The sequence below is a fragment of the Poecilia latipinna genome, unplaced genomic scaffold, assembly GCF_001443285.1.
Source record: "Poecilia latipinna isolate Pla-1442-1.1 unplaced genomic scaffold, P_latipinna-1.0 Scaffold534, whole genome shotgun sequence".
Lineage (NCBI taxonomy): Eukaryota > Metazoa > Chordata > Actinopteri > Cyprinodontiformes > Poeciliidae > Poecilia > Poecilia latipinna.
This window is the reverse complement of record NW_015113150.1, coordinates 1-22,556: the sequence shown is the minus strand read 5'-3', so window position 1 is coordinate 22,556 and position 22,556 is coordinate 1. Positions and strand designations below refer to the sequence as shown.

Here is a 22,556-nt window from a genome sequence, read left to right as displayed (position 1 = left end):
CCATCGGGTCCGGTGAGTATCAGCTGAAAAGTGTGCCATATGGTGAGCGCTTGTAGTGGTGCTCACATCTGGGCCGGGCGTTCATATCTTACACAGCACATCTCCAGGAAGAATGTGTGCGTGTGCGTGTGTGTGTTAGTGGTGGGACTTCATTAATCATTTTAATCAAGTTAATTGCAGGTTCTGTAATTTAATTGCTTTATAATCATCATATTTATCAATAAAATAAGCAACATTCTCAATTTAAAAACCCTTTTTGCTGCTAGATTATTGAATAAAAAGACAAATTGGCACAATAACAAAGACATCAGAATATCAGCGAAAAGCTCATTTATTTCAGCAGATGAATCCAGAATATTATTTTAATTTTCAAGATTAAAAATTAAATCTTGATTTTAATCTGTTATTTAGGTTCTTCAACCATCAGATTGGAGCAGACTGTTATTTTACCCATTCAGCTTTCCTGTGTTTCAGGAACTGATGATCATTAATGGAACATCTTTAAAAATGTGGACTTTGGACGTTGCTAATGTAGCAGCTAACATTAGCGTTAGCTGCTACATTAGTATTTAGATGCTACTTTAGGCTTGAATAGCTTCACTGCTATGCTAGCTCCTTTTAGTTCCACTCAAACACCACAAGTCTTTTCCCGCGTCCAATCAGATCGTTTTTTGAAGCAATAATTAACCCCCAGTAGACTTACAGTCTACCCAAGTTATATTTATTTTGATTTTACTTACAATCATCTTTAATGAGCTTCAACTGTTAGCAAATCTTAGCAATTTGCTACATCACAAAATGATTATTTCCCCCCTCGGAGAATTCAGTTCAGAATATTTTTGACCCACTTGCTTCGGTTTCTTCCACCACCAACCACTGGTATCACTGAGCTAAAAGATAAGACCTGAAATCTGCACTGGTTACATCTTCATCATGAGCATTAATGTCATTACTTTTTTACCTCTGAAAAAAAATTGAAATAGTTGCATTTTTACACAAGGAATAATATTAAAATCCAATATTTTAATGGACCATGATAGGAGTAAATTTTTTAAAAGTATTTTTAATAGTGAAATCTTCTCATCTTGTTTGCTGATTTCTGCTCCTGATCTGTTTTTTGTCTGCGTTGTTCCAGAATATTACGTAGGCAACATCTGACTGCAAAGAATATGTGGGTTTGTCTGTATTTATAGCTGAACTGGATATGATTCATGTATACAAACAGCAGTAACTGAGTCAAAATGAGAAATCTTCTGGAAAATAATAAGCCTTACTAATGTGCATGCTCCTTTGTATAGATCTGCTTTCACATTCTGAAAAAAGATGCAGTGGAAACAATCCTTTACTGCTCGGTCTTACAAGAGACGACTAACAATTATTTCTTAATCTTTTATTTTTCTTCCTTTTACATTTTTAAAAATATTTCAGTGTGAGATTATGCTTCTGCAAAAATCTGAATTTATCTCAAGGATTTTTAAACATCTTCACTAAATAGATGTGGAGGTTTCTGTGGTCGCTTACTCAGAAGTGGCAAACAGCTGCCAATGAATGAAGCAAATTAAAAATATTCAGCTTATAAAAATGTCTTGTGGTGAATAACAGGAGAACAAAACAGTTTGTGTCTTTTGTAAATTTTAGATCTTATAATTTCCCAGGTTGTATAGAAAATATATTTGGAGGGAAAAAAATTCCTTACTCTTAAAATAGACACCCATGTGAAATATATCTGAAAGGTACAAGCAGACACATTTTACTGCAAACTCTATAATTTCATGTCAGTGCTGTCTGGCGGATCTGCAGTTTAATCATATGCAGGGAAGTATCCCGTAAACGCAGAAATGTGCCGTATCTTGATGAGCCCACAACTGGAATCGGTTGAGTCTGCTTCTTGAAGGATATTTTAGTCAGCAAAGGGTCGAAAAGGGGAAGTGAGATTTGGGATTCGGGTCGGGCCAGATTTGGTTGGCCAGAATATCCCTCTCATGCAAATAGTACTCCCCCCTCCTGCAGAGTCCCAATCAAGCATGGGTGCAGAGAGGGGGTTCCACGTTGGCTGCAGCTGCTTCCCGTTCCTGTTCAATCAAACAGCCGCCATCTGGAGGTGGCCATCTCCTCGCAGCTCCGCACAGTTCCTCCGCTGGCCCTGACTGCGTCTCTCCAGACAGGCCCGGCCCTCAGACCGCCCCCTACCCTTCTACAGGCCTGGCCTTCCTTTCTGTCTGTCCTCTTCACTGCGGCGTCTTCTCAGCATGTGTCGTCATGCTTCCAGCAGTTATTTAAAACCGGTCCACCTCTGCAGGCGGATTACTCTTTGTCATTATAGGCGCATCTCAACAAATCAGAATGCTATTAAAAACGTAGATTATTCCAGTGATTCAGTTTCCAAAAGTACCGATTAGGACTAAATAGAGATGATTAGCTGTAAGGGAAAAGCCGAAAGAGAAGAAGAGCTACCAAGGGAATACTGCGCTTGATTGGCCTGCAAATTCCCCAAGTACTGAGTGCATATGTTTCACAGTTCTGTAACTATGACTATAACAACATTAGCTATGTTTTCATCCAAACTTTAAAATGTCACAGAAAAGGAAATGCGAGTTGTTTCCATGTACTGGTTTGGAGCGACTCAACCAGGCTGTGCAAAGCTAACTTTGTCAGATGTTGGCGCTACACATGACTGTAATAAACAGGAAGTAGAGGTTGCAAGTTAGCATGGACCACACATCTCAGAAAATGGAGAAAGTCCTTTCCTCCAACAGAGGTCTGGACTTTTACATTTTTCAGGGTTTTGTGCATCAACCCACAGACCCACTAAAAGATTTGATACCTTAGAACTTAGTTGCCAAATGTGTTTCCATCTCAAAACTGTCTCAAGCGAGATGTTTTTGCAAAATTGAGGAAGCTATTCCAACTCTTCAGCCTTTTCTAATGTGACACTTCAATATGTGCTTAGAAAAACATTGATGGAAGCACGATTACTGTCTTGGTCCAATTTCAGTGGCCACACTGAGGTCCAGTTACTGCCAGACCGGCATAATCCAGGAATAACCCAGTTAGAACCAGTCTGAGTCTAAAAGATCTGAAAATGCTACACATTATGCACCAACCTAAAGAAATTCTTGGACAGAAGACAAAGGAGGACATTGACATTATTTCAGTTTAACTGTTTTTTGCCATCCCCCTTTTTACAGAAAGACATTCAGTTTAGAGACCTAAAGGAGATGCACACGAATATCATCTGCATAGCAGCAACATCAGAGAGCTACAAATCCTCAAAATGTTCTGAAGAACAAGCATGTAAAGCAGAAATAAAATGGACCAAAAACAGAACCCTGAGGTACACCAGGCGAACCTTCCCAGGAATGGCAGCCTTCCAAACTTTCCATCTCATCCAGAAAGTGACAAAAGAACCCATAACAACATCTAAAGGACTACTAGTGTCACTTGTTAAGGTCAGAGTTCATGACACTGTAAGAACAAGGCTGAGCAAGAATGAAAACAAGGAAAGAAATCGATTCAGAAAAGAAGGCCATACCCACAGTCAAACACGGTGGTGGCAGTATGATGGTCAGGACTATTATGATCTCTTGTTTGGACATTTAGAGTCTGTTTTTGTTTTTTTTTTCTCTCGTCATTCAAGTTTATTCCTTGTGTTCAGTCGTTCTCATTGTTTGTGTTTTGTGATTTTTTTTTCATAGATTAGTATTTATTTCTGTTTATGGTTCAGGTTTCCTGTCTTTATAGTTTTTCTGTTTGTATTTCCACCTCACCTCAGACTGCCATTATTCTCCCGCTCTTAGCTGCTCATCATTTCCTCACTTCACTTCCCTGTTCCTTCCCCTGCTGCATCCGCTCACCTGTAATTAGCTCTTCTGGCCTTTTGTCATTTCTAAGTCTCCCTCGGTATTTTAAAGCTCATTGTACAAACTCATTCAATAAATTAGAATATTATTGAAAAGTTTATTTATGTAAGCAAGTGAAGCACATCATATAGATTTTTTTTTAAAACAAAGATTGATGTAGAAGTCCAGACTTGCTGTAGCATGACCTTAGGCAGGTCGTGGATACTTGAAAATCCCTCCAGTGTAGTTAAAATAAAACAATTCTGCAAAGAAGAACGAGCCAAAACCAGTTCCTTCAAAACCAGTTATTAGGTTCAGATTTTTTTAAATAGTTGAAATAATGATCATAATAAAATCATTGTATTAAAACCACTTTTTCTAGTTACTTTTACTGTCTTTGACTGATGATCTGAAACACTGAAACATGCCAAAAAAAAAAAAAAAAACTGAAAAATTGTAGGGGGAAATACTTTTTTCACTCTACTTTTAGGTGAACATTTATGTGTTGAAAATATTAGTTTTATTGGTGTAATGTAAAAAATTTTTTTTATAGGTTTATGTTGAGAAAATAATCAAAATGGCCAAAAATAAATGCTTGAAATATATTACAGTAATGACTCAACATGTGATTTTTAGTGTTGGAAATCAAAAATATGGAAGTAAATTAACTTTTTCCTTGTATTTTAAATGACTGAGATTCTTCTGGATTTTGGTAGTTTATCAAATAAAAGCGTAAAAAATAATGGATATTATGGGATGTCTTGAATGCTCTGTAAAAACACACTAATTTATTTCCATCTATCTAATAATTTTCCTTCAGCGCTTTGTGTTCATTTCTTGACTTGAACGTCAGTCATTCGGTCTAATTGAATTTTATTTGACAGCTCTGAACCGCGCAGCGTCTTGAATGACATCCACACTTAATTATTTCAGGAGAAGTTTGAGAGCCAAACTCCGCCAATCATTTATGTTTGACTTTAAACGTTTTGACATTTAAAAACAGAAAACAAACCCACTCTGTGTGCATATATAAAATATCCTTTATTGACATCTTGAAAGCGTAACCCTCTCTCCAGATGATGGTAACTTTACTTTTAGTTTCCGATACAGCAGATCTTGATCCTTTACATGAACAGCCTCCAGCAGCAGACACAAATTCCTCTCACACACATTTTTAGTACAGCTGAACAGAAAAAAGATGCTACTCTATAACACAAAACACCAATCACTGTAATAAATATAAAAAAACAGACAAGCATGTAAATGTTTCATAAATAATCCCACAAAGACAAGCAAAAGGTGACGGGTTGAGACATTTTACAGGACTCTGGGCTCACCTTTTACTGATTGTATTGACCTCCAGTGTTAGCTGGGTTTTGTTTGCACTGAATCTTTGTTCTTTTTTTTATTTTGGTGCAAGTCTTGTTCATACGAATAAAAAGAAAAAGGTCCTTTTGTATTTTTGGCTGCATTTTCTACAACAGTTGTTCATGTTTTCGGAAACTTTTTATTTAAAATAATAAAAAAAGAGATGTTTTTCATATATTCATATATCAACATACATGCAAATGGTTTAAAAACTTCCAGACATTAGGAGTGTATTTTACATCATGTATTTCTACACTTTTATTGCAGATGAGTGGTTTTTTTTAATGGTATTTGCTTTGTCATTTTTGCACTGCAAAAACACAAAACTTTACTAAGTATTTTTTGTCTAATATCTTAGTACTTTTGAAATAAGACAAAACTAACTAGTAACTTTTCATCCATGGAGTAGCACCGATTGCAGTTTTCTGGCCGATCGCAATCTTTAAAAAGCCCGACCTGCCGATTCTGATTCTGTCCCGTACTGATATTTTTGTCTGAAATGTTGCTAAATTGGCAGCAGTGGGTAATTGTTTGACCTTTGCCAAGTTCACATAAGTATCAGCTAATCACCATGCTCCCAAAATTAAGGAAATCAGGGCCGATTTATTGGTGCATCCCTAATGAAAAGTGTTTTGTCTTATTTCAAGTGAATTAAGGTATTTCCACTAGAAAATAGACCAAATACTTGGTAATATGTTGTGTTTTTCCACTGTGGACTGAAGGGGGCGCTCATCAGCGATGCTCCCCCCGGGTTATGTGAGATGAGAACTCGTAGCGGTCTTGACTCCGGTGGCCACAGATGTTGCACTCGAAGGGGTCTCTGTGGTCGTGGCAGCCCATGTGAATGGTGTACATGACGTGGTCCAGGAAGAGTACGCGGCACGGCTCGCAGCGGTACGCCCTCACCTGCTCGCCGTCCGCCGTCACCACCTTGAAGCCGTCGGCAGCCACCTCCCTGATGGCGTCATACCTCTGTTGCTCCTCCTTGACCAGGGGCAGCACGCCGTTCCTCATGCCCATGTGGTTGGTCAGGTAGATGAGGCCGGTGGCCGCGCCCGTCCGGTCGTCGTTGTTGCTCTCGGTGTCGGTGGAGTCCTGGCCGCTGTGGCTGGGCGAGCCGTCCTTGTCGCTGGGCGCCGACTTGGACAGCAGCAGCAGGTTCTCGGCCGCGCTGTCTTTGGCCGACAGGACGGCGCCCACGTGGCCCTCGGGGGCCGGCTTGTGGAGCGGGTAGATGGAGCCGATGCCGACGTCAGAGGGCGCCGGGGAGGTCTGGACCAGGGGCCGCAGAGACTCCGCCCCCAGGTAGCTTATGGCGCTGTTGATGGCCTGGTCGATGACGTGCGGCTGGATGAGCTCTCCCGATCCGCCGTCGTACGACAGATCCGACAGACGTTTGTCTCCTGGTGGGTCAGAAACAGACACAGATATGCTTCACCGACGCTCCCAGACATTCAGTCACATCTTGAGGCTAACGCTCTCTAGCTTAGTCAGAAAGGGACGTACAGTGCCGTGCAAACTCAGCCACAACCTTTCAGCCTTTTCACATTTTTAACACCACAAGCCTTCATTTGTTTTAGAGAGATTTTATATGATCAGCCAATTGCTTTTTATTGTCGCTAACTGTAAATAGTTCTTCTTTAAAAAATTTTTTAAACTAACATTCATTTGTACTGGAGTACACAATTTCTTTGTAACAACAAAGTATTTATGTCGAAATTTCCCTCTTACTGTACAGTTCTTTAACTCCTTATTCTGCTTTTATATATTTTACATTCTATCTTTGTGAGTCTACTTGCTTTGATTTCCCCATCTGTGGGACAATAAAGGATATTTCCATCCTAAAATAATTCCTTTTACGAGTCTTAATATCATAAATCTGGCATTTATTTGAGTCAGTACTGAGTAAAACCAGCTGCCAAGTCTTGTTTTGGATCAACCCAACCATTTTTCACATCTAAAAACTTAAAAATTTGCTGCTTTCTTCTTTGACTAGGCCATTCTAACACATAGATATGCATTAACTTAAATCAAAACATAACAGTTCTGATTGTTTGTTTACAGTGATGGAAGTCGAATCACTTCCCTGTTTCACTTTTGCAGCCTGTATTATCCCATCAAAACATCCCCACAGCATAATGCTGCCACTACCTCATGTCCGGGGGACATCCGGTGTTACTTTTCCAACACATATAATTTGTTTTGCATCAGTTAGAAACGTAATTTTTGCATCATAATTCCAGATTCCCTACTGTATTTAGGTCCAGACTTTAACTAGACCATTCAAAAACAGATGTAAATCATTCTTTTATGCTGGAAAATGAACCTCAGTTCAAAACTAATGTGTTTTGCCGCCTCTAAAATGTTTTTTTTTCCAGGCTGTCACATAGCATGATGCAGCCACTGCCATGTTTTAAAGTAGGGACGGTGGGTTTTGGGAGACTTTTCAGCTTTTATAGGGGCGCCAATCACTGATCGTTAAAAAAGCCTGACCTGCCGATTCTGATTTTGGCCGATACAGATTATTTTGTCTGAAAAGTCTCTAAATATAGCAACAAAATCATAAACTTAGCTACAATGGGGTGACTATTGCTAACTGCACACGTGCAGACATTACCTGGTGGACGGGTTTGTCAAAATGGGACAGTGGTGGATTTTCAGGCTTTTGCTGAGGTAAATAAGATCAGATCTCATGTAAATATTATCAGATCTTCAAAAATTAATTTACTAGGACCAATTTATTGGTATGTCCTGGTTTTTTATTCATAAAAAGTTTATTTAGGCTAGAAACATTACAGTATTTCTGATCTTACTTGACAAGAACATCTTCTACACATTTGCTGCGTCTCCTTTAGCCTGGACTTCCAGTATCTTTCTTCATACATTAAATGTGGTTATAATGTGAAAAAAGTGACTATTTTTGCTTGGCACTGTATGTTGTCATATTCTCAGTAAGACCCTGGTCTGACACCTGTATTTCATGTTCCCTGTTGTTAATCTAAAAGTTATTTTTTTCTTAAAATAATGAAACAAGCTCCATCTTCAGGCATGCACTGTGCAGAGCCGAGGTGGCAGAGTGAACATAAAGGACATTTCAGCTGTAACTATTTAGCTAAGAACAGTAAAAGCATTTTAATTCACACAAAAGAAGCAGATTACAGCCCTTACCCACAAACTTCTGGGGCATAGTGCTCTTACGCTTAGCTACATTATTAGCTAGTCTGTCTAGCACCAAGGCTCTGTCAGATCCCGTCTGGCTTAAGTCTTCCCTCTGCTCATTCTGGTTGCTTTCTTCCTTTACTACTGGAAAGCAAGACAGAGAAGTAGATTTCAGCGTCAGAGTAATTTTGAACTGGTCCTTTTTTTTTCTTATCAGATGATGAGGTGGAGCCTAGTGATACATGCCGGATGGTATTCCTATGTATTTCCTGTGTGTGGGGCTCAGAGCGGACTGTTCTGACGTGAAGCTCTTGGTATTTGCTCATGCATTCAGAGGATCAATCCTATGCAGATATGCCTCCAGTCATCATCATGTGGATCATAAAGGCCCTCAGGCAGATCAGTGTTGTTGGTATGTGATGTCTCAGAGTTGGGCGGACGTTGGGGAGCGTTTCGGCGCCACCAACCTGTGTAGATGCTGTTCTGCAGGCCCATGCACTGCAGGTAGTTGTGGCAGCGCTCCTTGTGCTCCTCCAGGGAGCTGCGCTGCTTGTAGCTCCGGCCACAGTAGGCGCACTTGTGCGGTTTTCCAACTGAAATACATCAAAGAAACAGAAAACGGGCTATCAAGGTGCTCACAAAACCACATGCTGTCTGAAAGTGTCTGTATTAAATGCAGATTAAAGAGAATCTTGGTAAAATATTAAATTCATAAAAATGCAATTCTTTTACTATTTCATTTATCCTCTAATAGAAAAGATTTTTTCTCATTTTTGTTCATTTTTATTTATTAAGTACAAATATATTTGTAGAAAAGAGCAGAGTGTCCAAATATCTATAATACATTTATGTAACACATAATAATAGTATAGTATCTATTTAAAATAAAGAATAGAGATTACTTATTTAAATTTCATCCAAAAAAACAAAACTAACATTCAGAAAAAAATTAAAACATTTTCTTTTTAGCTTCTTTAAAAAGCCAGTTTTAGATGCATATGATTTCTTTATTTTATGAAAGGAAAAAATATTGAAATAAACTTAAATAAAATAAATGTTTAAAGTAGATGTTTTGTAGAAAATCATATATTTAAAAATCAAATAAATAAATGCATTTAAAATTAAATAATTATGAAAAATAGTTTATTAAAACAATTCGCATTTTTAATTCAGATTTTATTTAGTTAATTTGTAATGTTTTTAGTGTCAAACTTACAAATGACAAATTTGCTTCAGTTAAAAAGTACATACTTTTCAGCTGTTTAGAAAAATGAAATATTTTAAAAATGTACGGTAAATATATATATTATTGAATTAAGTTAACTTTATATAGAAAAGGGAGATATCTAAAGTAATAAATTAATAAATATAAAATTGTAAAAAATTAAATAAAATATTTTACATAAAGTCAGACTTTATTCAAATTTTAAAAAAATCTACATTTTATTTAATTGACCAGGAGAATTTGTAGTTTGTCTGAAAATCATCATGAAGCAGCTAAAATAAATCTGTATTAAATATATTTCAGTTGAGATAAAATCAGAGATAAACTCCGCCCTACTTTGCATGTTCTTGGTGGTTTCACTGCAGCTATTTAATTTAAATTCATCATTTCTATCCGTACCAGCCAGCCTGTGGTCGCCTGAAAATGTGCTGCAGAAAACAGATTCATTCCAGATAAGATCTGACATTTCGCACTGCGCCTCTTCTGGTTCTCCTAACGCAGTGAAACACGGAGCGCCTGCACATGCATGGCTGTTAGCCGTGCAGGTTATCCCTCCGCTCTTCCGTTAAACTGTTCAGAGCGAGCTCGTTGTTTACACCCAATTTCATTAGCACATACTTCTGCAAAGCATGTGCAGAAAAAAGAAAAAAAGTGACACCATATCTCCATGCTGTCAACTTCCTCTTATAAAGAACTGAGGTCTCACTTTGTCCACAGCAGAAGTTGCTCTGTCCTAAGTTTTCCTAGAACAACAGAGTGTGTGTGTGTGTAGGAGTGTGTGTGTGTTGATGCTCACCTGAGTGGGTGCGCAGGTGTCCGGTGAGGGCGTCCCTCCTGCGGCAGGCGTAGCTGCACAGGTGACACTTGAAGGGTTTCTCCCCTGAGTGGAGCTTGATGTGACGCAGCAGGTTGCCCTTCTGGGTGAAGGAGGCGCCGCACTGGCTGCACTGGAACGGCCGCTCGCCTGAGGACAGAGAGCAGACACTCTGAACGCACCCAAACAGAAAGCACAACGTGCACCACTGCTGCTCAGCTTATATGTTTTTATCTGTCTCAATGTCTTTCATGTGGATAAGCACAAAGACGTGCAGGGTCACTGCGCTACAAGCGCCCCGGGCGCCAGAACACGCTGGATGATGGAGCGTTGCCGGGCTGACAGCGATCCAGCAGCCGGCGGGAGGGTCTCCATCTCCCCGCGCCCCCCTCGTCCCCCGGCGCTCTGATCGAACATGAGCCTCTCACACTCAGTCTGCCAGCTCCGTAATGCACCATTGCTTAGGTCAATTTGATCTGAAAATCTCATTTTTCCCCCCCTCTTCTTCGTCTCTAAAATAAGCGCGCCACATCACCATGCAAATTCAGCCTCATTTGAATAAAGCGAAGGAAACACTTTGTGTTGAGAGCCAGTCTTCCTGATCAGCGCCTCTGGAATAAACCAATATCCAGCCTTTCCGCGTGTTGTGGCATTCTCTGAAAACGCTATATTATGGCTTTTTTTTTCTTTCAAAAGCCCGCCATAAAATAAGAGTCGCCAGTGAAGCAGCAAAAATATAAAGGGAAATTCATTAAAAATGCATTTCAGGAGCAAAAGACGTAGTGGAGAATATTTTCTTTTTTAAATAGGAGCCATTTCATTAAATCTCTTAGCGTACTTTCTTTTGCATTTGCATCAGTCGACTGTTCCTTTCTTCCATTTTGAGTTTCATTAGTTTCAGAAGCTTGACAGTTAAGTGGCTTTTTCGCAGATGTTCCCCACCACTGGTTTGGCTCCGATACAATAGCATATCATTTCTGAATTTCTGAAAAACTTTTTAACAGCCAGATAATTGTCGTTTTAAAGTCGATTCCATTTAACTGCAGCAGATATCCTGCTTCTAATCTCAGGGTGGGTGTGTTTTTTTGCTCAGAAACTAATGGATAATTAGTGTTTGTCAGGTGGTTATTAGGAGAAATTTAAGTGAAAAGTGATGAATGTTAAATGTGATGCTGAGAATCTTTCAGGCATGACAGGAGGGAGAGGAGATGCAGCAATCAGTCCTGATTTCTGCTTTTCTTTTCTAAAGTTTAGAACAGAAGAGAAAAAAAAATGTCCTAAAAATAATATTTCTAAACATTTGAGCTGCAATCGAAGACGATTATTGGTGCGTCTTTCATCTGTTGATCCAGATTTTTCTGCAAAGTGAGAATTACAACTCAAATTTATCTGAATTGCATTATTTAGAAATGCTGTTTGATGTGTTTGCAGACAGGAAATTATAGTTTTCATGCATTTAATAAAAAACGGGGGAAAAAATAGATTTTTAGGGAAAATCATCCATTTATGATTGGCTGATTGGTGCATCTCTCATCGTGTTTTTGAGATTGAACGTATGCTTTTATTATTTTCAGTAGAGGCCACTGTGCTACATTTTGTATTTGCTTGAATAAAACAGATGTGGTGCAGAGCTACAGAGTTTTTCTTGAACAACAGGAAGTGCCACAGCAGCACACAGTCTTCTCCCTTTCATACTGACAGTCAACATGGGTGCAGAGGAAGAGCAAGAAACATTGCAGGCGGCTTACCGGTGTGGCTTCGCTTGTGCACCATCAACACATTGGGGCCAATGCAAACTATCCCACAGATATCGCACTTGAGCTTCCCGTTGGGCAGTCGGATACCGCCAGCCGAGGAGAAGGCCTTGGCTTCGGGACTCGGCTGTGAGCCGTTCAGCTTGGCCCCGGAGGGGTCGACCACGCGCAAGTCTTCCGCGCACTCCTCCTCCTCCACGCCATTCATCATGTCACAGGCCAGCCCACTCTCCTCATCACTGCGAGCCTCAACTTTAATGTTACAGGCTGGAAGAGAGGGCAAGGGGGGGCCACGGTTTAGAATACGAGCAAACTTCTGTTATCATGTCAAACTCTAGAAGATGCGCACTTTGATTTATTCAAGTAAATCTTTACATTATCCTGACAGTCTGAACCTTAAAGCTGCAGTTTGTGACTTTTATAAAAAACAGGTGTTTTTACATGTTTGTTAAAGCTGTCACCATGTCAGCTCCTCTTCCTCCTCCCAGTGCTCCCAATACTGACTAGAAACAACCAATCAGAGCCAGGAGGCGGGTCTTAGCGCGATCAAGCAGATCCTCATTGGTAGCCATGCTAAGGCTAGTTAGCACAGCTACCACTGAGGGCAGATAAATGGTTTTCCTGTACTGAGAAGTTGCTTCTCTGTTATTAGCATATTTAGCAGCAAGTACGTGAGGATGATTGACAGCGCTAAGACCTGCCTCCTGGCTCTGGTTGGTTGTTTTTGATGGTGCATTTCTTCAGCTATAGTAGCTCAGGGATGCAGATCATAACAAACCGTCACAACATAGTGACATTTTTAACAAATATGTAAAAAACATATTTTTATAAAAGTTAAATACTGCAGCTTTAAAACTCAATAAATTAATGATATTTTGTGTATTTGGTGTCTATTTCAGGTCATTGGAGGCCCTTTTGCTGTTTGCTTTAGATACATCTTTTATAACAAATTTCTGTTTCTTTAAATCTGATTTTAGGAATTTTTAAAATATTTTTTGTTCATCATTCTGCTCAAGTGTTTTTCTGTGTAGGTTTGCAATTGCTTGTATTTCAAAAACATGAACTGTCACATTGAACAAACATGTTGTATTTCTGGAGCGCCTCCCTGCTCTGATGCACAGAAACTCGCCAAAGTATTCACACCTCATGAAATTCTCCACATTACAAACTTCAGTTTGTTTATCTGGGATTTTATCTGGCAAACCAACACAAAGTTTAGCATGCATTTGTTTTCAGACTCAAAACTTTACAGAAACCTGTTTTTTTTTTTGTTTTTTTTGGGTGTGTCTCCTCCAGTTTTATAAAAATTTCAAGCTTTTGTAACGGATCTAAAATTTGACTAATTAATTCAAAGAAAAGGTTTGATCTAATCTATTCCTTTGGCGGTCAATAACAGGCTGTCTTACAGAGTTGTTCTGCATTTAGCTGTATCTATTTTTCCTTTAATGCTTTTAAAGGAAGCAACAACCTTTAAAGGAAGCCCTGCAGCATGATGCTGCCACCACCATCTTTTAGAGTGAAACACATCAGATTCCCTTTTGTCCTATTCAGTCTTCCTTGTCGTATTTGCTGCTTAAGTTTGGAACAGTGTATCAATTTTTTTACTTTTAGTAGCTAACTAGCATCTTTAAAGCTCAGATAGCGCCTGAACTTCAACCCCAGACTACATAGGAGTTGAAAAGGAGGCTTCATGGATGCAGAGCAGGGACAGAAGGAGGAAGTTCAAACCATCTACTCCATCCATCACGATGGGAAATGATCATATCCCGACTAAAACATTTCTCTACCTGTTTGTAATAGTCTTCAGTCAGAGGCCTCTCCAGATTCAATGCAGGACTGACTGCTACTGGAGATCCTTCCTGTCCACAGCATTATCAATGATTCTTTGAAGATTCTTGGATGAATTAACTAAAGTACTCAGTATTTTATAATATTGTACAACTTTGTGTTGGTCTATCACATAAGACCCAAATGAAATACTTTTTTTAAATACTCTTGACGCTAAAAGCTGTGGAAATCTTGAGGAGGTGTGAAAACTTTAATCAAACGCCCATTTGTTTCAGCACCACATGATGATCCCTGTATCTTTGGTTATTCATCATTTCAGTTTCTCCAGCTGGAAACGAGTCAGTACGTGACAACCCTGCGCTACAAAAAAAAACCCACAGCGGCTTTATGATAATGTCAGGCTGCGGCGTTTTCATGCGCTGCTCCGCGATGCATCAAATCTTCAAGAATTTCCCTCCTATTTCAGGCATTCTGTGAAGCGACAGCAGCCTACGCACCAACAGGCCGTTTGACTGCTGAAGCACAAACGGTCAGGACACACAGTTTGGAAAGCATGCCGTCAGGATGTCAGAGATGAGATGCTTCAACATGCCGATCATCTCACACCATCACACTTTGGTAAAGCAAATGACAGCAAGATAAACAGGAAACAGAGACACAGGAAGCAGTGTCAAACTTTAGGGACTGAGGCAGAAACTATCAGCGCAACAGAGAGCTCACAGCCTCACCTACACTGCAGGCACAAACCTCGAGTTAACTGGCCAAAATGTCAAATTCTGCATGGTTCATCAATGCAAACCACTTCTGAGGACAAAATACAAATAAAAAAGCAATTTTTAAATGTTTATTTGATTTGTGGTTTTCCACTGATCAGAAAAAAAGAGAAGTGTCATGCGCAATAAACTGCTTGCTCCCGCTTTTCCCACCAGAGAGCGTTTAGAAATGTGTAAGAGAACCGGCGGATCGTGCAAGTCCCACAGCCACCAGCCTGTGGTTTGCACATCTCGGCAGCAGCCTGATTTCCCCATGCCTCCGTCTCTGTTTGTACAACTGAAGAGGAACAAGTGGAAATCATGAAATATAGGAATCCATGGAAAAAGGGGAAGCTTCAGAAAGAGGGCCTGTCTAACTGAAATACCAAGAATTATGGAGAAGTGACAGAAAGGGAAGCACGGGAAAGGAATTGTTAAACAACATGTAACTGAAACAGTTTTTTTCTTTATCGCAACGAGTCAGAGGGAACATAAAGGTCTGCTAACAGAAAGCAGGAGGTGAAGTGGAATAAGGATCACCAGGTCACGTAATGCATTTATCTTTGTTTATCTGATTTGCACATCAAACTTCTTTCTACTTTTTTTTAGTTTTGCAAACCACGCTTCCTATATTTGTTACGATTGAAAAGGGATCCTGACATGAATCTGTTAAACCAAATGTTTCCATGATTCTGCTGATATGAAATCAGGACAAATATAGTTCCTGTGAGTAAGTTTTTATCTCCTTTACACATTTCTTCTCTTCTTGCTCTTGTCACAATTTGCAAATCCAGCAAATTGCAATTTTTAAATGACAATTTGATGAAATAAAGGAGAGAAAACTATCCAAACAAGATGTGACAAAGTATTTACCCATCTAAACCTAATAACTTTAAGTCAGCCACATTTTAAAGCATGTTTAAAATCATGCCAAAACATCCAACCTTCATTTTTGTTTTAGTTTTTAGCCATTCAGAGATATTTGCTGGTATTCTTTGGATCATTATCCAACCTTAAAATCCAACTGCTGTTGAAGTTAAGGTCATAAACTGCAGGGTTTGTTGTTTGAAAGCAGAAGTTAAGATTTAATCAACAATGACGAGTCATCCAGATCCTTAATCATCCTTATGATGGATGGTACAAGGTAAACGTGGCACTTTGTTTCCAACGTCCAACTTTTTAGTTCTTATTCCAACTGTTTATGTGGACAAGTTTAGATAAGTATCTATTTTTATGGTTGTCCTTCCTAAACTTATGCAGGGAATAAAACAAAATGGGAATAAAACTGATTCCCATTTTGAAGAGTGCACCAGTATGGGCCTCCATGTCACTGAAATAGGAAGTCCAACATTGGTGAATACAATTTTCTGCTCTATATCTACTCTACTTAAAAAAAAAAAAACAAAAAAAAAAAACGTATTTCTTAACACTATTTAGTTTCACTTTCTGGTGTGAAACAAGGAAACTGCAACAATTAAAAAATGGTTTTTTATAAAGTTTTTTTTAAAACACATCTTTACTGGGGGGCAACACATGTTGCATTTATATTCTGTATTTAATCAATTTTATATAAACACTTGAAATTTATTTGAATTCATTCATTTTTGTTAGCATGCTAATGTAGCCATTTTTGTTGTTAGGTTATTGTTAGCTAAGAAATTAGCCATGTTTTGTCCTCTTGTACTTTACTATGTCCTTTTTATTTATTTATAACATGAATTAGTTTTTCTGGTGTAAACATGCTCATACATCAGACTGATACAAGCGTTTGGCTAAGTGTTGCTAGCTTCCACAGCTAACTAGCGTTAGCTTAGTCTGATGATATCTGCTTATATATGTATTATAAACATTTTCAACATATTTAAAACAAAACTAATGTTTTATCAGTTAAGTCATATTTGATTTATTAATATATTTTTGACTATTGTTCCTTTATTACAACACATAACCAAGAAGGGGGAAGAGGAGGTTGCTAATCGTTAGTGAGTTTCTGCTATGTACCATGAATTTGTGACATCTTATGCATTGTGTGTAAATGTGAAAGAGAATCAGCCGGTGCAACTTGCTCAGACAAACATCTCTTCTGTAGACTGCGCTGCACGTGTTGCAAAACATGAAGCTCTCAGAAAAACCACCAAGTTTTTTCTTTTTTCTCTCAGGCAGGCCAAAGCAGTTCACTGATGATGTAAGTCTTCCTGCTGATTTTGAAGTGATCAAGTTTGTTACACTGGAACGTCATGAACTTCAAAGCATATTTTACTGAAATATAACTCAAACATTAAATGTGAGTTTTTTACAAAACGTAACTAAAGGGACGATTCGCGGTTCAGTATTATCAGATTTTTCTGAGTCCAGATAATTTGCGGAAAATTCACCAATGGAATTTTTTAGAGCATATCTAAAATATTCAAAAAAGTTTAAATATTTCGGCTCAATGCTATTGAGATGCTACTGACTGGCTTTTGGAAAAGCAGCCAATCAAGAAGTGGCATTCATTTTTATTGGCTCTGATTGGCTGAAGTGCCGGGAGCAGAAATAGGGAAGATTGTAGATGTTAGCTTCTGCGGTAGCGACAAGACGGTTTCAGCTGTGTGCATTAATGCATATTAAGATATATTTGGTTTTTGAACCATTAAAATAGGAAGTTATTAGTGTTTTAGTCGGTTTTTTAAGTATTTTAGCTACACGTGAGTTCCTAACCTACATGCTATATATTAAGAAATGTATATAGTAAAAATGACATGTATTATGAGGGGGACATTGTCCATTGCTGTTTTGTCCTGCAATGTTGAAGCAGTCAAGACAGCCATGGAGACGCTTTTTGTGGACAATCTTATGGGATGGGAGCACTTTTGCAATTTATATCCAGTTGGATATGATAAATGATAAATGAACCTAAACTGAGGTGACCTGAATTGAAAAGCAGCTAAAATGTTGAAGCCATGATCAGTCTGGACTGTAGAGAAGGGAACCTTTAGCGCTGGGCAGCCGCCCAGGTCTCATGGATATGAGGAAGTTGTGACTAAATATGGAATAGGAAGAAAGCTTTTATTTTATGTTTGTCATGATCACACATCCTGATTTTTCATTTTGGGAAGCAGGTGTCAGATCACAGTGTAGACAAACACAAAAGGTAACAATAAAAAGTCACAACCTGATATACAGGGGATCTCATCCTCAGATTACTAATAGAGCAGATGATGAACTATGACATGTCTCCCTGCAGCGGATCGCTGCAGGGAGACATGTTAGCGGCGTAGCGTGGACGCAGGGCGCCTGCTGGAAGTTACTGTTTCTGTGTTTCTCTCAGGGCCTGAAAATAACTTGGTGTGCAAGGTAGAGGAACCACAAGTGTCAAACCACGCCAGCGACACATTCAGCACAACTTGCAGGAACGCTAAATACAGCCTACTTTTCCCCTCACACACGACAAAAAAAACTTGCAGCCATGTTTTCGGGAACTAGTCTCCCTTTCAGTCTCATGCCTCTGAAATAGCAAAAGGCTCCATCTGAATCACAGAAAGTGAAAGAGAACCAAAAAAAAAAAAATCAGCGGGAAGGTTCAGCTTGAAGACGTGTGACTTCAACCCAACGTTTCTCCATGATTTTCAGCTAATGAGAAAAGGGCCTCACCATGACCTTTAAACCTCCTTTCTGTCTGTGTGTGTTTGTAGACTGTGTGACTATTCGGTCCGACAAGCTCCATCCCGAGCTGTGAATAGTTATTTGCAACAGGAAACAACCTGGGTTTTGAGGTTTCGAGCTTTCGATACTTTGAGGTTCCGTGTCCCACATTTAGGCTCCCTGGGCCCACTATTTGCCTGTTGTGTTTTTTGTTTTTTTTCACTAAAGAGAACTGAGCAGCACATGATCCTGGGCGATAATTTTAACTCATTCTGGCTTTTATCACAGAAGCAGCCATGCACAGATGTACCAGATACTTGCACTTCCCTTCTTTCTCTCTCTCTGTCCCTGCGCAGAGATATGCTCACACGCTAATATACATGGATTAAACATATATATGCATTATGCATCTACGTATACCACAAACTGTGCTGTTTTTCTTCTACATTTGGAGCTAAACATTTTTTAAAAACGTGCTCTTTGACATTTTTCAGCAGAAATTGCAGGTCTAGTAAAGAACGAAGTGTAAGGAGATTTCCTGCCTGAGTCAAGTTCCCTTCCTGACACCTCACCGGTAAAGTCAAAGAGAAAGCCTTTGTTAGTAAGCATGCATATATATATATATATATATATATATATATATATATATATATATATATGTAATAAATGTATATATGTATATATATGTGTGTGTGTGGGTGTGGGTGTGGGTGTGTGTGTGCACAGGTGTGTGACCTCTGTGGTGCAGTGTTGTGCTGATCTCTCTCTGCTTTGGCCCTGCTCCTAAACTCTTTATCTCCAGGAGTGTTGAAACTGTCTGATGGCAAGTTCTTCTTAGGAAACTCTTACACATCCTATTTCAGTTTCCTCTCGCATCTTATTTTTGACTGCGTGCTGCTAATCTTTGCCGTTATCTGGATATGTGGAACGCTGCAGATAGCACATGACGAGCCTTTTTTTGTCACGATGAACACAGCCATTTTTTTTCTCCATCCTAAGCAGAGACATTTCCACTTAAACACCTACAGAGTTTAAATCTTCACCTTCTATCCAGGGTTTTTTCCTTAGACACCCATGAATGATGAATATTTCTTGCTCTTTCACAAACCACCCATGTTAGGAGACTTGAGCTTGCTTCATCCTCATTTTCACCATCAAATTCCCCTGCTTGATGTTCACAAACTCAAATCAAGGCCACATTAAGTATTCCTTAAGATTGAGGTTATTAATGACATGCCATGGATCAAAGGCGTCTCTATTTCCTCCACCTTTCCTGCCAATGACCTAAATGTGTCTCTTTGCATCTCTAAATGAATTTTTCCAGGGGGTTCAGGGTGTACTCCCGATGGAGCTACATGGGATTAACTTAGTTAAACATTTTTATATGTGTTTTGCTTTTGATCCTGACATTTTCACATATCTGTCTGGGTTTCATTTGGATGCACTGGGAATGCTGCTGCAGTGTTTTTTACATTTTGGCTCCTGTTTGTTTGCTGCTTCATTGGACGTACTCATCACACACATACAGCGATTCTCAAAAGTCTACACACCCCTGATAAAATGCCAGTTTTTTCTGCTGTAGAAAATAAGGCCATGATGGTTAATATGAAAATGTTTTCCACCTTAGATGTGACATAAAATCTGTTTCATGTACCTGAAAAATTACATCATGCAGCAGAAACATTTTTTAAATTTGCTCTAATTTTTTGCATTACATTACTGAAGCATCTTTACATACAGCCTTCAACAGCCATCATAGTGAATCTGATATGTTTGTTCCTTTGCATCCAATAAAGGATCAAAATGATCTCATTAGTCAAAGGTATCAGTCAGGAGAGGGGTGTGAATTAAATCTGAACAAGTTCCAACAAGTACTGGTTGTTAGAACAATCTCCTGCATCATCCATGTTTCTGGACAAAGATGTAAGTTTCAAGTCTTCCATAAATAATGCTGGAAATGAACATAGTGAAAGATGGAAGTGGCAGCATCATGCTGCGGGGTTGTTTTTTTCTGCCAGACTTGACTCAAAGCATTCTGGTTTCTGTTACAGATCTGAAGATAAAGATGGATTTTATTTGTCAGTATCACTTTGAGTGCAAACACACATTCAGGTCAATAAAGTCTGACTTCAGAAGAGGAAAATTTAAGTTGTAGAATGGTTTAGTCAAAGTCCAGAGGTTAATTTGGACTGAAAATATGTGGGGCCACTTAAAGAGTCTTATTAATCTGGTGGACCTCAGATAGTTGAATGAACCAAAAGGTGTTTCAACAAAGTTTTAGTTTGTAGTCCAAAGTGTGGCCCGGGGACCATTTGTGGCCTTAAAAGAATCTCGGTCAGCCCCTGACCACAAGTCAAGAATGATAAAAAATGTGGCCAACAAAATGGAAAACTTTCAAAATTGATGACCCAACAGATTTGGATATTGCTGGGTTTTTCTTTAAATAAAACAACAGTCTAAATCCATTTTATTCTTTTGATCTTTTTACAGATTTTGTGAACTGTTATTGTCAAGCAGGTAAATATGAAAGACGACAATAATTTTTTCTAGTTTTTCTATTTTGTGGCCCAACAATAGTTAAAGTTGGTCAGTTTTTGTCCCTGGCTCAGAAAGTTTGAACATAATTAACTGATTTTTGAGTTTTTCAGGCGATAGATGCCATGTTGAAGGCAAACTTGGAGTTTTAATTGATTTCCAATTAACTCAGGGGTGTGTATACTTTTTAGACTCCCTGCAGGTCACGTGATTCTTTATTTTTTACTCCAGACCTGGTTGGGCTGTGGGTGCAGTCGTACCTTTGTCCCCCCGGTTGTTCTGCTGATGGGTGGAACCGGCTGACAGGTCTTCGGGGACGGCCATGGGCTCCTCTGCCTCCTCAGACGCTTCGTTGGCAGGGGGGCTCTCCCTGCCTGGGATGGTGGGGGAGGACACACACCAGCAAACACCCATCACTCACCATGCAACCCCTCGACATGACTCTCAGGAGGAGATAAATTACCTCCCGCTGATGCAAAGTGGCTGTTTGTGGGCCTATTGTCCCGACTGTGTGCGCTACATTTCAATCATGAGGTGGGCGAGCTTTTACCTGGCATCTGCGCCATTTCCTGGGCCTCTTCGGTCTCCATGCGGTGCAAGTACTCTGCAGAGGAGATGTAGATGTGTATAAGTTTAATCAAGTTCAACGTTAGAAGCAGCTTGAGTGGAGTTAAGGGTGTGACTCCATCAGCACAGCGGGATAACTCTTGTCACAGCCAGCGTCCCCCGTGTTACATTACAAAGAATTACAGACGTTTTCATTATAAGCCCTGACAGAGAGGCTGAGCTGCAGCGCGGCCCCGGCTCCGGCTCGCAGGGGCCCGCTGGTGGGAATGGGCTTTCACACCACATTTGTTATTTATTGTTAATTTCCTGCCACGTAATCATCCAAAAATGCAAACTGACTGCCGCAAAATTAAGCAGAAAATTAACTGGCCTCAGGGTCACGGGGGATGCGGGCGACCGGCGTGCCCGGCTGATCGACGCTCGTGTTCTCTCTAATTTACTGAGCATGCATCGCTGAGTCCGCGGCCCAAGCGCAGACACCATCAGAATCACGGAGAGGGAGAAAAAAAAGGCGGCTGAGAGATAGATGGCTGCGAGGAGGCCAGGAGTCAAAGGAGAACGGGCACGAGACAGGAAACTTCTGCACAATTTATCAGGATTTTCTGTGAGAAACCAACATCAAGAAGAGCAGGATTGTGAGTTGGAGGGAAAATAATGTATGATTTTTCAACCCCACTTTACTCTGATACTCCTAGATAAAATCCAGGAGGACTGTGGTGACTCTGGAGGAGCTGCAGACACAACAATTTGCCACACACTCTATTAACCAGGACTCTGGGAGAGAAAAAGGAAGTTTGACATCTAGGAAACACAACAAACATGAAACATGATGGTGGCAGTATCATGCTGTGGTTTTAGCAGGGAATGGAAAGTCAGACAGAGTTGACAAGACACCCATGGAAGAATTTTCTCTCGTCAAATGAGAGAAACTTTGATCTGTATGGAGGAATATAATAACTGAAAATTCATCTTTCCTAGTATGAGAAACTGGTGCTGCTTTTTTTAGCGAGTTGATATGAATATGATGAGCTAATCAGAGAGGAATCCTGGAAAAAAACCTGTTAGAGTCTGGAAAAAATAAAGACTGGAGGAAAAGTTTTAGCTTCTGGGGGAATCATGACCCTAAAAACA

The 22,556-nt window shown here is 39.6% G+C and overlaps 1 protein-coding gene across 6 annotated transcripts; it reads right to left on the bottom strand.

Moving 5' to 3' along the window:
- Positions 1-4,861: 4,861 nt before the first annotated feature.
- ikzf1 (IKAROS family zinc finger 1 (Ikaros)) lies at positions 4,862-21,505 on the bottom strand. Of its 6 annotated transcripts, none has more exons than XM_015040937.1 (7): positions 21,409-21,505; positions 21,119-21,232; positions 12,154-12,426; positions 10,388-10,555; positions 8,834-8,959; positions 8,376-8,510; positions 4,862-6,610 (listed from the first exon to the last, which is right to left on the bottom strand). In XM_015040937.1, exons 1-7 carry the CDS (start codon positions 21,446-21,448, stop codon positions 5,940-5,942), a joined length of 1,527 nt encoding a protein of 508 aa, XP_014896423.1. In that variant the 5' UTR covers positions 21,449-21,505; the 3' UTR covers positions 4,862-5,939. The 6 variants fall into 6 exon arrangements, with proteins under 6 accessions (XP_014896423.1, XP_014896424.1, XP_014896425.1 ...); XM_015040938.1 differs by having other exon boundaries at positions 8,376-8,507; XM_015040939.1 differs by lacking the exon at positions 8,376-8,510.
- Between the last annotated feature and the right edge of the window lie 1,051 nt (positions 21,506-22,556).